The 13,333-nt window shown below is 35.9% G+C and overlaps 1 protein-coding gene across 2 annotated transcripts in view; it reads right to left on the reverse strand.

Moving 5' to 3' along the window:
* The window catches only part of CEP57 (centrosomal protein 57), a 59,753-nt gene that overhangs the window by 16,547 nt on the left and 29,873 nt on the right, over nucleotides 1-13,333 (reverse strand). Inside the window, exons 5-7 of one of the 2 annotated variants that reach the window (XM_069080254.1) lie at nucleotides 8,989-9,105; nucleotides 8,308-8,385; nucleotides 6,925-6,984 (exon numbers count right to left, since the gene is read on the reverse strand). In XM_069080254.1, coding sequence (XP_068936355.1) covers nucleotides 6,925-6,984; nucleotides 8,308-8,385; nucleotides 8,989-9,105 — 255 coding nt within the window. The remainder of the gene's footprint in view (nucleotides 1-6,924; nucleotides 6,985-8,307; nucleotides 8,386-8,988; nucleotides 9,106-13,333) is intronic. The other variant, XM_069080255.1, reaches the window with a different exon arrangement.

The following is a 13,333-nucleotide window of genomic DNA, read 5'->3' on the forward strand; positions in this document are numbered from 1 at the left end:
TAAACTGGGTTTTGAAATAAGAACTACATTAACTTCAAATATACTTAATTAAGCATTTTCTCTTTCTTATGAATACAAAAGAAATGTCTCCTTTTGTTTAAAATTCCATATAATTATAAAGACCATTAATTATGTGCAAAGCGAACAGGCAACAGGAAAAAGGATAATGAGGGATATGAACTAATTTTAAAAATTTCCAGTAAGGCTCTCCTAAGATAACCTTTCATTTAGGCCACTGGTTCTATCAGGACTACAATCTTCAACTAATTATGACACTGATAAAATCATTACTCAATTATACCTGGAAGATTAGGTTGGGAGGGAAGTTCAAAAGAGCACCTAGTGACTTATCAAAGTTAGGGTTCCTTAGCTCAGAAACATGAGTACAGCTGGGCTATCAGTATATTAAGGTGAGGGTACAGCCACAGAAAAACATGATCCTAATTTCTGAAAGACAGAGGATAAGAAAAGGTGGTATGTAAATGAACAAAAGGGGATAAGGACTGGAATCAGGAAAGCTTGGTTTAAATTCTGTAAGGGCAAGTCACTTAACCTTTCATTGCTCAAAGCAATTCCATTAAGACAAACTAACGTGACATCAGGGAAGGATATTTCCCACTACAATGAAATCAAAGTTAGAAAATAATTAAATTTTTAAAAATTGATGAAATCACTTTAACAGCCAACAGGCAAATGTACTGTGGCACAGTGGCCACAGGTAATCAATGAGTATATATGTACTAAATGAAAACTGGTCTTCTTGTTAGAGAAGATAAAGAGTTTAGAAGAATACTTTCCAGTTTATCAGGGAGGATGAAGTATTCATTCTATTTGCTAAGTACCTACTACTACACATGCAAGATGCTGGGGATACAAAAATAAAAAAAATTGGGGCGGGGGGGGAAGTAGGGATGAAAGTGGAAAGCAAGAAAGAGGAGGATGCCCAGTAGGACAGATAAAAAGATTCAAGAGAAAACAAAGAAAAAAAATACAAAGAGATAGAGGAAGTTCAAACCAGGGATATTAAAAAGGATGGAAAGTGGAAGAATGAGAGTGAGAAAATCAAGGAGTGTTTTGTCAAGAGGAGGCCCTTAATAAACGTGTTTGTTTTTTTAAATCAAACTGAAGGGCCTCTAAGCAGCTAGAGCTAAAATATACAAAATTTTTCCAATGAAAATGAGTATCAGGACAATCTGAGGACAATGCAGTGTCTCTTTCTTCATGGAAGGATAAGAAGCAATCCACTAACAACACTGAGATTGAGAACATTCATTTATCAACCCAAGGAAGAACAAAGAGAACCTTCATGGTGGCAGGTCAAAGGTACCAAGGAAGCCAAATGTTGGCTTAACATGAGTAATCATGAAGGGTGTTATCTTTTCCAGGTGTCAGTTGGATGGTGAAAGATAATCTCATAAAACTTGAACATTTACGGGCTATAATACTTTTTTAATCATGCAGAAACTAACGGCTAATACGGCTACAAGGAACCTATAAAAACTCATTAAGGGCTATGAAAATCAAGACCAGAAGTTGAAGGATGTGGGTACAGGTTTTATTTTATTCACTCATGGTGATTTAAAGAAGGTATTTCAGAACAGAAAGTAGGACACTGGAAGTGAAGAACTGGCTAAGAAGTTGGTGTTGGAAGAAGAGAGTTAAATTTTTGGATCATGGTTTAAGATATAAGATGCATTCCTGGTCAGAAATGGTTTACATCTGATGACGTGAGTATAACATATCTGAAGATTAATATGATTAAGAGGGCTTTACAATGATTAACTGATGCTTGAGATATTGTTAGGAACAACAAAAAGGGGTGTCTAAACTAAGCTGGTGGCTAAGAAAAAAATCAAAGAGGGGATAATGCTACTGCTTGAGGTGCATGAGATAATGAGACTTTATCCTTTTTTTGCTTCCATTTTCATTACTAAGAAGGATCTTCAGACTAGCAAGAACAAAATATAGCTAACAAGGAACTGAAAGTCCAGAAAAGTGATAGAGTGAGAGTGCTGGTATCAAAAATTTCCTCATGAATTAAAACCCTCAGGTCTGGATGTACTATGCCTAAGGATGAAAGAAGCTGTAGCTGTAACTATAAAAAAACTGCAGAGAAATGTAAGTCTAAGAATGATGAACAAATGTGGCAATTTTCAACGTAAAAAGAAAGGATCTAAAACATCAGAAATCAATTGAATGAAGCAGGGACTTAGTTTGCAGAAGAGAAGACTTAATAAGGATGTGAAATCTATCTCTAAGTACTTGAAAGATAGTCATGTGGAAGAGGGATTTATCTTGCTTTGTTTAGCTCTAGAAAATCGGTAGCATTAGAAGTCACTAAGATATTCCAGTTCCATATTCATGAAATCCCATTATCTGATGTTAATCTGGTGTCAATTCCACTTCTCCCATTTGATTCATCATGTTTTTAGTTCTGAGAATTGTCTTCCAATCCTTCCACCTCTCAAGTTTTTTCCAAGGCCATCACCACTACACTGGGTCCCTGGTGAACCAATTCAACTCTACATTGTTTTCTTTTGACTTCTTTGTTCCTTTACTGAAGAGCTTGTTCTGCCCAAAGCTGCCATCTTAGATTACTCCCACTATGCATTTGCCTTTGCCTCTACTCTTGTGCTGTGTTTAAATAAAACTGAAGAAAATCACAAAACTATGCTGCCTGGGTCCACTACAAATTAATGTTACATAATGTCAACTGGGACCTCAATCAGGCAATGTAAACTTTTTTTTTTAACATCTCCCTACTCAATTCACTATCCTACTCATCCCAGGGGTTTTTCCAAACCTTTTCATTGCTCCCTCAAATTTCCCATGGACACTCTCAGATGGTAGATTCTCCCCACACTCTCAGATGGGAGATTCACTGGAAAAATCGAGGACATTTACTAAGAGTTCCCTCTTCACCTAGTCCCCCTTATTTCACATTCGATGGTTTCTGCTACCATCTCTTATTTCACAAGTTTCAATGCAGAGATGGCCCTTCTTGTTAAGGTGAAATCTCTATATACAAGCGATCCTATTCTGTTCCATCTTCTCTAGCAGATTACCCCCACTATCATAGTTCTTCTCAATTATCTTTAATCTTTCCCCATCTCCTGGTTACTTTCCAACTGCCTACAAAACACATCCACGTCTTTCCATCCTCAAAATCCTCCCCTGATAGACATATCCCTGCTAGCTATCACCTCATTTCTCTCCTCTTGCTGGTGGCTAAACTTCTTGAGGAGATTGTCTACAATTAATGCTTCCATTTCCTTTCCTCTGATTCTCTTCTTTACTCTCTGCTGTCTTGCCTATTGACCTTATCATTCAACTGTAACTGTACTCTCCAAAGTTACCAAAAATCTCTTAATTACCAAATCAAATGGTCTTTCCTAATCCTCATTTGATTACTTTCTCCTCCTTGACACCTTCTTTTTATGTTTTCATGACACTGTATTCTCTTGGTTTTCATCCTACCTATCTGACTGCTCCTCTTCTCAGTTTCCTTTGTAGGATCTTTATTCAGTTCACACCTACTAACTGTGGATATCCCCCAAGGATCTGTTCTGGTCTCTCTTCTCTTCTCCCTCTATATTACTACTCCACTCTGTGATTTCATCAGATCCCATGGTTTCAATTATCTTCTCCACATTTATTTTCTCAACTCTCAGATCTATTTGTCCAACCCTAACCTCTCTCTTGACCTCCCTCCATCACACCACAGGGTCATCCTTGACTCTTCTCTTATCCCTCATATCCATTCAATTGCTAAATCCTGTTATTTTTACCTTAACCTTTGAGATTTGCAGAGTACTTTATATAATATTAATAAGACATAATAAAATCAATAACATTATATATATTATTGTATTATTTCTTCTGATTCTCACAACACCTCTGAGATAAGTATTGTTATTATGTCAGTTTTACGATGAGGAAACAAGTTGAGAGAGGTTATATGACTTGCCTGGGTTCATATAGCCAATAAGTGTTTGAGGCAGAATTTCCAATTAGGTCTTCCTGACTACAGAGCTAGTACTCTATCTACTTTGAAACCTAACTACTGGGTCAGCTAGGTGGCATAGTGGATAGAGTACTGGCCCTGGAGTAAGGATGGCCTGAGTTTAAATCTGACTTTAGACACCTAACACTTACTAGCTGTGTGATCCTGACTGCCTTGCAAAAAACAAACAAAAAAGAAACCTAACGACCTAGTATGCCCAAACAATAAGAACATTTGATGTTTAGATAGCACTTTAAATCATGTTATTCTATTGGAATATTAAACAGGGTGAGGTGACAATTTCTTGACAGAAATGATAAAGCTGGCACAGAGGTAAAATGTAGCAATGATAGAGAGCACTTCGAGTATACAGACATTTGCTGTAGCTTTCTCTCTGCTAAAATCAGAATAGCTAATAAATACTTAACATATAGATAATTTTATACTTTAGAAAGAAGAGGAAACCACTGGAGAATTGTTATTTTGGAAGTGATTCTGATTGATAAGGTAAATCGATTTAGTGAAAGAAATGATCATTAATTTAGAGATTTTTTTCCTTCTTTTTACAATCCTGGGATTGATAAAAACATTGAGGAAAAAAGTCAGAGAGCAAAAGGGTAGAATTAGAGGAGGACAAATGTCAGTATCCTATACAACCCTGTAAATGACAACAGGGATGTTTTGCAGAGGAAAAAGAAAGATGGGGGTTCTACCCAAGATGACAGTCTGAACAAAGGCAGGTAATTTAGCTCTCATATCCTTTTCAACAAAAAACCCCCAAACAGACTGAATAATAAATAAATTAATTAACAAAGTACAGTAAATGACTTCATTTACCACAGAACAGAAAGCCCATAGACTTTGGTCAGATGCACAGGACCAGTCAGAAAAGCCAGAACAGGTAAACCAGAATGCAGCCCCCTTGAAGAACCAGAAATGGATGAATAACTTCTAGCCCGCAAGGCCCTGTACTCTGAGGTAGGTGTACTACAGTTTCCCTGAAAGTCTCAGTGTTGTCAGGAACCTAAGAACGACCCAGACCAATAGGAAAAGTGGGTACCTCTGTCCCAAACCATCTGGCCAGAGTCCCCCTAGAGGGTGAAGTGCTTTGAAAGGCAAGAATACAGAACAGGGCTAACATAGAGAGACAGAATTCAGTTCAGGAATTGTAATGTCTTCAAAATTATCTGCTGATCTCTTAACTGACAAATATAATCTCCTTTTTTCAATCCTTACCATTCTTAACCTTTCTAGATTTAGATCCTTTGACATGGTAGTTCAACATCTTCTTGATAATCTCTTCTTTCTTGGTTTTCATGACCTGCTTTCTCCTACTTCCTCTTTTACCTGTCCAACAACTCTTCCTTGGTCTCCTCTGCTAGATCTTCCTCCAGGTTATGCTCACTAAGTATGGATGTCTTCCAAGGGTTTGTCTTGGGCCTTTTCTTTTCCCTCTATGTATTCTCTATATATCAGTTCCTATGGATCAATGATCATTTCTACACAAATGATTCCCAAATCTATATATACAATCCTAATCTCTTTCCTTAGCTCTAGTCTTGGGTCACCAAGTGCCTTTTAGACATTTTGAACTGGATATCCCAAAGGCATATTGAACTCAACATGTCCAAAATAGCATTCATTATTTTAATGCTCCCCTCTTCCCAAATTTCCATAACTGTATCCTTTTAGTCAACCAGGTCAATCTCAACATTATCTTTGACCCTTTCATTTATTCCACATATCCAATCTGTTGCTAAGTTTTCACGTTCTTTCTATTGACACTTCCACCACCGTAGGTGCAGGCCCACATCACCTCATGCTTGTGCTACTGCAATAACTTTCTAATCGACCTACCTGCCTCAAGTCTCCCTAGTCCAATCCATCTCCCACACAGTTGCCAAATTGATTTTCTTTAAGGGCAATTCTGATCATGTCAATTCTGATCAAGCTCCAGTGGCTTCCTATAACCTCTGGGATGAAATATAAAATCCTTGGCATTTAAAAACCTTCACACCTTTCTACTTTTTCTATTCTTTATCCCTTCCCAATTCTCAACAATTCAGTAATTCTGGTCTTCCTGCTGTTCTGTGCACATGACACTCCAAATTTTCTGTATCTGTGTGCCTTTTCACTAATTGTCTCTCATATCTGGAATCCTCTTTCTCATTACTTCTGCCTCCTGGTTTCAAGACTCGGCTTAAATCCCTCCTTATGCAGGGGGCCTTTTCTTGTTTCCAGATTCCAATGGTGGATCCCGAAGGAGAAATTAAAAGGAAAGGAAAAGAATTGGAAACTAAGAGGGTGCTCGCTCATCAGCTGAATAAGAGTTGAACAAATACCGTCTATGAATGCAATGGAATATTGTTACCTTATAGGAAATGATGAAAGGTGTTTTCGGAGAATCTTGAGAAAATGTGTATAAGTTGGTGCAAAATCAAGTGAGCAAGACTAGGAGAACAGTTTATACTATAACAACATGGTAAAGAAAAACGACTTTGAAAGACTTAAGATTTTTGGTCATAGCAATGATCAAACATGAATCCAGATGATGATGAAGCATACCACCTACTATCCTGACAAAGAGGTGCCATCTCAAGGCACATAATGTTACATACATTTTCAGACAGGTCCCTATTTAGCTAGATAGTGCAGTTGATAAGAGCACTGGGCCCGGAATGAGGAAAATCTGAATTCAAATCTGATCACAGATTCTTATTGTGTGATCCTGGGCAAGTCACTAAATCACTTTTTGCTTCAGTTTCTTCAACTGTAAAATGGTGATAATAACGGCATCTACCTCACAGAGTTGTTGGAAGGATTGAATAAAATAATAATTGTAAAGCTTAGCATGGTGCCTGGCATATCATAAGTGATCAATAAATGCTTGTTTCCTCCCTATATAGATCTGTTTCACTTACTTGTTGGAAGGATGTTTTTTTCTTTTGTAATGGGAAGGGAGGGACAGATGAGAAATGTTCCTGCGGGGAGGAGAAGATGGGGCAGCAATCAACAATAGAGATGCCCTTCCAAATAAAGGTAAGAGTGTGTCATTGAAACATTTAAAAAAATGCACAGAACAGAAGGATGCATAGACAAGCAGTACTGCTTTGAAAGTAATGTGTTGAATTTATTATATACTTAATTTCCTACGGTTTCATATATAATCCTCTTTTGTGTTCTATTAAACTGTGTATATGGAAATACTGTTTTTTGGTGTTTAGGTTGAGAATAAAGTTTTTTTAATGGGATAAGGAAAAAAAAATAACACTGAAGTTTCATCTCTGAAATAGAATGCAGCTCTCTAAGTTGACTATAAGTCACTTGTTCATCAAGCCCTTTAAGAACTCTAGCTAAATCTTGTTGCTGAGTTAGTCAAAGCTATGGAACCCTTGAGAACTCAACCCCAGATACAGGTGAAACCAAAAAGACAGCAAAGAGTTTGCTGAGATAAATAAGACAGACTGCTCTTAGGGCCAATTTCTTATGTAAAATCTCATGGGGTGAGCTTTTCTTTGCCCAGAGATAGATTTTGGTTGTATTCTCAAAAGGCTTGTCAGAAAATTACTTCCTGTAAAATTTTTATGGTCTTATGAAGGAGCAAGATAATATTCTAATAGCTCAGACATCTGAGAACAGCAAATCCAACAAAGGCTAGAAGATATCCCAAGAAGCATCTTGGATAATTCTTTAAAAACTTGAAGACAACCTTAAAAAATTCTGTTACTGAAGAAGAGTTTGAAACCTCAGCAACCATCAAGTATATACATCCAAAAATGTTACTGAGAAAAAACTTGAAAGACTGGTTGGATGGCATGATTTCTTTTAAAAAACAATGCCTAAAAATGATGGTTACCTTGTTAATAATTGGTGCATTTAAAGTGACAAACCCAAAACAAGTTTATATTTCAGCAAGGGCTATTTTTAAGCACATGCCAAAGCAGTGTTCTGACATACCTACCTCTTTCTTTCAGACAAGTACTGATATAACAAATTGAAAAGCCAACTAATTATGTTAAATGGCCTAATTAGGCTGAAGAAGACTTGAATTTCATATTCTGTCTCTGCACATAACTTTTCCACAACAATCCACATTAGGCTGTTCTTAGTATGTTATGATTCTGGCAACTGCACGCAATGCCCCTACTATAGGAGACGAACATTCTAGTATTTTTCAGACAAGCTATAAGCATTTTTAGGTTAATATATAAAAGGTAAACATTTTATCATTTAACTATATGTATATATAATATGATTTTTTAAAAACAGAGTGGAATTTAGTTTTTTTTTTAAACTTTAAATACCTGGGCTGCTTTTTCTTGCATACGTTTTCTTTCCTGTTCTTCTTCACGGAGTTTTGATTCCAGATCTTGCATTTTTTTCTAGTAATAAGTAAAAAAGGATTAATAATGAAGTAAGAAATTGGATCTCCTTCTTGCTACCCACTAATATTAAAATTTTAATGCACAAAGGTGATACAAATGACCCGCTATTTAGTAGGATGTATGTTTTTGTTATGTTTTCAGTAGTGATGGGTGGGTCTGCCTTGATCCCTCTACACTTTCTTCACGATCAATTGCAGGTTTCTGTGTAAGGCTGGATAGGGTTATGATTACAGCCTGTAATTAAGAAACAGAGGATTTTTCTTTGTAAAGGTAAATACATGGCTGTTATAAGGCCAGAACCTGGGATCTCACTATTATTGGCAATGAGTAATGATCAAAAAACCCAGGGAAAATCTTATTTGTTATATTTTTAAAGTATCAACTTTAAAATGTGCTAAAAAAAAAAAAAAGGTTTCTCCCCATGGTCTTAGAAAGTAAATCCTATATTAGAGTTACAAAATTATTTTAAAATTTTCCTATGCCTGAGCATTTCCTTCTATTAAGATCCTTGACATCCCTTTGGACAGAGAAAAATACTCAGTAATAACCTTTTGCAAACGAGGAAATTTTATTCTAATGAATATAAAGTCATTTGCTGACCTCTGCAAGAGCCTGCATGGCAGTAAGTTTGTTATATTCCTGCTCAAGAATATCCAGTTTTTCAAGTTGGTTCTCAACATGCATTTGACCCTGCTGCTGGTCTCTCTGTATTGAACCCTGGAAAAGAACATCAGAAAAACAAAAACCAAATAAAACTGAAAATGTGACCATCAAAACACAGAAAGAAATGTATGTGAATGTTTTATAAAATACAATGAATGTTTATGTTCTTCTGGTTAACAAAAAGTTAACTACAAATTTCTAATTTGAAGATAATTTTAACTCTAGGTAAACAATCTGTAAGAAGATGAAAAATGTTGGCTTTATTTAACACATTTATAGTATAAAGGTAGAATGACATCTTTACTGAAAGCCTGTTTCACAGACTAAGGTTATTTTTATGTCCTGACAGTTGGGCCAGGATAAACAGTGCTATGATATATTTTAAATCAATTATTTAACAAAAAATGGTATAGGACATATGCTTTCAATAATTTTGCTCCACATAAGTCAGTATCTCAAGGACATTTTTGTTTTGGTTATTTATTATTCTTCATACAACCATATTTGAAAGAAAAACATAACCTCTTTCTCATGATAAGTTTTCAGGGTGGAGGATGAGGTTTGAATGCATGTTTATCTTCTCCTAGTTAGCAAAAAGTTAACTATAAATTTCTAGTTCGAAGATAATTTTGACTCTAGGTAAACAATGAGTAACAAGATAAAAAATGTGGGCTTCATTTAACACATTATAGCATAGTGGTATAATGCCATTTTTATTGAAAAGCTGTTCCATAGAGCAAGGTTATTTCTAAGTCCTGATGGATAGGTAAAGATAAACAGTGCTATGATATATCTTAAATGAATTATTGAACCAAAAATGGTATAGAACATATGCTTTCAATAGTTTCTCTCCATATAACCAATATCTCAAGGAAATTTTTCTTTTGGTTATTTATTATTATTCATACAACCATATTTTAAAGAAATATATAACTTCTTTTTCATGCTAAGTTTTCACGATGGAGGAAGAGATTTGAAAAGAGTGCCATCAAAAGAGACTGCTACTAAGTATTTGTTAAATTCCAATTATGAGGTGGGCATTGTGCTTATGTATTGGAAATACAAATACAGGGGTGATAGTCATTGGCCTCAAGAACCTTACATTCTACCAGGAGACAACATGTTTACAAGGCTAGGCAAGCACGTAATGTACAAAGTAAATGCTGAACAATTTGGAAGGAGGGTGCTAACCAATGGGGGAATTAGGAAAGGCTCTCAAGGTGGCAAGTGAGGAGAGAATAATTCTGTTTTTAGCTGGTTGTAAAGCATGGCAAAGTGAAGGAGGGTGAAAAATGGTCCTAAGAGGGTCTTTAAGAATCATATTCAAAAAAGTACTTAAATGTATAAACAATATTCATCTCATATAAACAGGAACTCTTTTAAATGTAATTTGGTAGTCAGTGTGGCATAATGGAAAGAACTATATATCTGGAATCAGGAGACTCCAATTCCAGCTCTACTTACTTATCCTGTAAACTGAGATAAGTGATTTTGCCTTTCCAGGCCTGAGTTTCCTATCTGCAAAATGGGAAAAAAGGCTTAACCTTTCCCTTTAAAATGATACAATAATTCTAATTGTAAGCTTCATAAAATTTACTAAAACAATATTCTATCTTTTAAGTTGAAATACTTTTATGACTTTCTAAAGCAGAGTCTTATCTAACATTAGGCCCACAATATTTCCTAATGCTGCCTGAACCAGATTAAAATGTAACTGGGAAACAGTTAACAAAATAAGTAAAAATACAATAAAATATAAAAACCTTACATTTCAAAACTAAATCAATATGAGGCCTGCAGAGATCCTTATGTCCAGTTTAATTGCATTTTGAGTTTTATACCATTGCTCCACAGAGCTATTAGAACAGCTGCTGTCTCACTCTCTAATCTGCCTAAAATACTGGGTTTAAAAAACTTAAATTGCTCCATTCTTGAAGTTCCTTACAGTGGCAACCTATATAGCTTAATAAATTAAATCCAACTTCCTAGAACTAGTCTTAAATCCATTAACCTTACCTTTGCCTTTTCAACTTCATTTCTTCTTGTTCTCCAGCTTTGCTCTAGTTAGGCTGGTATCTACAATGCCACACACATACTACTCCACTCCTACATTTATGGATTTGATTTGCTCATTTTATCCCCTTCTCCTGGAACACGTTTCCACTATTGATGTAAACTCACTACATAATTCCTATACTTTCTTAGAAATCTAAAACAAAATGTATCCCCATAATATCTTCTTGCACAGGGCTCTGGACACAACTAGCATTTTAGGTATGATGAGTGAAGTCTTGAATTCCTCAATAAGTGAGCCTTGCTCTTATTGTGGATTCCTCAGCACTGTGTAGAATCTGTACTCAACTACTGTTTATATATCTGATGCTGGAATTATTCAAGTTGTAGTGGTTTGAATACAGACTTTTACCCTCAATTTTGACCCAAATGATTGATATCTGTAGTTTTCTTTTTCTTTGTGTGTCTATACAAGTGTTATCTGTGTGCATGTAGATATGTACATCAGAGTATAGGGAACTGATTGCGGACACTCACCCATGTTTACATGTGTCAGAGGAAGGACTTGAACCTGGAGATGTTTTGTCTAAAGGTAACACCAGTATCTAACAGGGGGCGGAAGGGAACAGGCAGGTAAGCATACTTCCTGGCACATAGCAGGTGACTAATAAATGCTTGTTGAATCTGAATAATGGAAAAACCTATGTTTTAACCAATACAGAATGTCTCTCTTCCTAAGTCAACCCTTAACATAAGTATCCTCAATTCTGGGGGATCATTTATAAGCTCTCCTGGAGAGAACAGGCTTAATGGTTAGTGAATGCACATTACCTTTTTTCACTATATTTAGTATGTTGTGCATATCCCTCTAAACGCATTAAAATGAAAACCAAAACATCCATCACTCTATGACCTTGACTTCCCAACAAAGAGTCTCTCTCCTTCCTCAAAATTCTTAGTTTTATCATATTTTATTACAAATACTTACTACTTATTTTATGTATTTATTTACCATATTTTATTTAAATTATTTACAGATGTCTTAAGCCCCTCTTACCAGATTTTAAGACTGAGAATCATTTCTCAGTATTTGAGCATTGCAAATGCTTAATAAATATTTGTCATTAGTGCACTGAATAAAAAACAAACTCTTTAGACAGGTTTTTCATAATGCATTGGGTAAAAGTAAAATTTCTCAATCAAGCATACAAGGGTCTTCATGATTTGGTCCTACTCTATCTTCCCTATAGGCCCTAAACCAAACATTCCATTTTAATCAGAATAGTTTCTCCATGTTCCTGCAACATGCCACACAATTCTGCTTTGAAGCCTTTACTGTGTGCTCCCTAGGTTGTCTTCTCCACCTGCTTTTCACTAATTCAAGCTCAAGTTCCATGAAACTTTCCTTCAACATTCTAGTCAACATAGATCCTTCTCATCTTCCAAATGGGCAATGTTTGCTTGCTTTTCTCCATGTTCTCAGAACAGTGATGTTCTTAAATGCTATGTGTGCTATTACTTGTTATTTACTTTATAACTTTTAATAAGAATTTATTAAGCACTTACTTAGCATAGTCCCTTTGCTAAGAAGCTGGGATAGGCTTTATAACATCTGGAAATATGCTATGAATGTCCACAGCAGACACTCAAATGTTTGCTGAATGCATGAAAACTAAAATTAAGACTTCTCTTCAAAGTTCTCTTCCATTTTATTGCGACTTTTCAAAAGCTCAAATCCATTCCCTCTGCCCATATATAGCATCATATCCTTCCTTACCTTTTTGGTGCTCTGCCCAAAGGAATGTAAATTTTGATCTTTGAAACTTTTTAGTTTTTTTTTCCCCTTAAGTATGGCCTTAAAGTCAAATCACTCAGAGGCTCTCATAGATGGGTCAACAATAAGTCCCAGGCCAAGCCCCACTTGATCACTGTTTGGGCCCAGATTGGCTCAGAGTGAATATGTAAATGGAAATTGTTTCTGCTTTGGTCAGAAATCCTGAGGGTCTTTCTTTCCCAGATTGATTGTTTTGACTAGGTAAAAAGGCCATTCTCTGCCTCATTTCTTACCTAGCCTTAATCACTGAATAGGCACTACCTCAGTTAAACTGAGACCTGTGAAAGACCTTAGCTTAAGAAGGCCAATGTCTCCCATTGCATCCAGGGCCATCTCTAGTTGTCCTGATCTACATCTCAACACAGGACCCAGATGGCTAAGAAGGAGAGAGTGGGGCTAGTGACTTTACATAGACTTCACTTAAATCCAATTCAC

Source organism: Petaurus breviceps, unplaced genomic scaffold (genome assembly GCF_028583685.1).
Source record: "Petaurus breviceps papuanus isolate PSGF00001 unplaced genomic scaffold, PetGlider_PUasm1.0 91133, whole genome shotgun sequence".
Classification (NCBI taxonomy): Eukaryota; Metazoa; Chordata; class Mammalia; order Diprotodontia; family Petauridae; genus Petaurus; species Petaurus breviceps.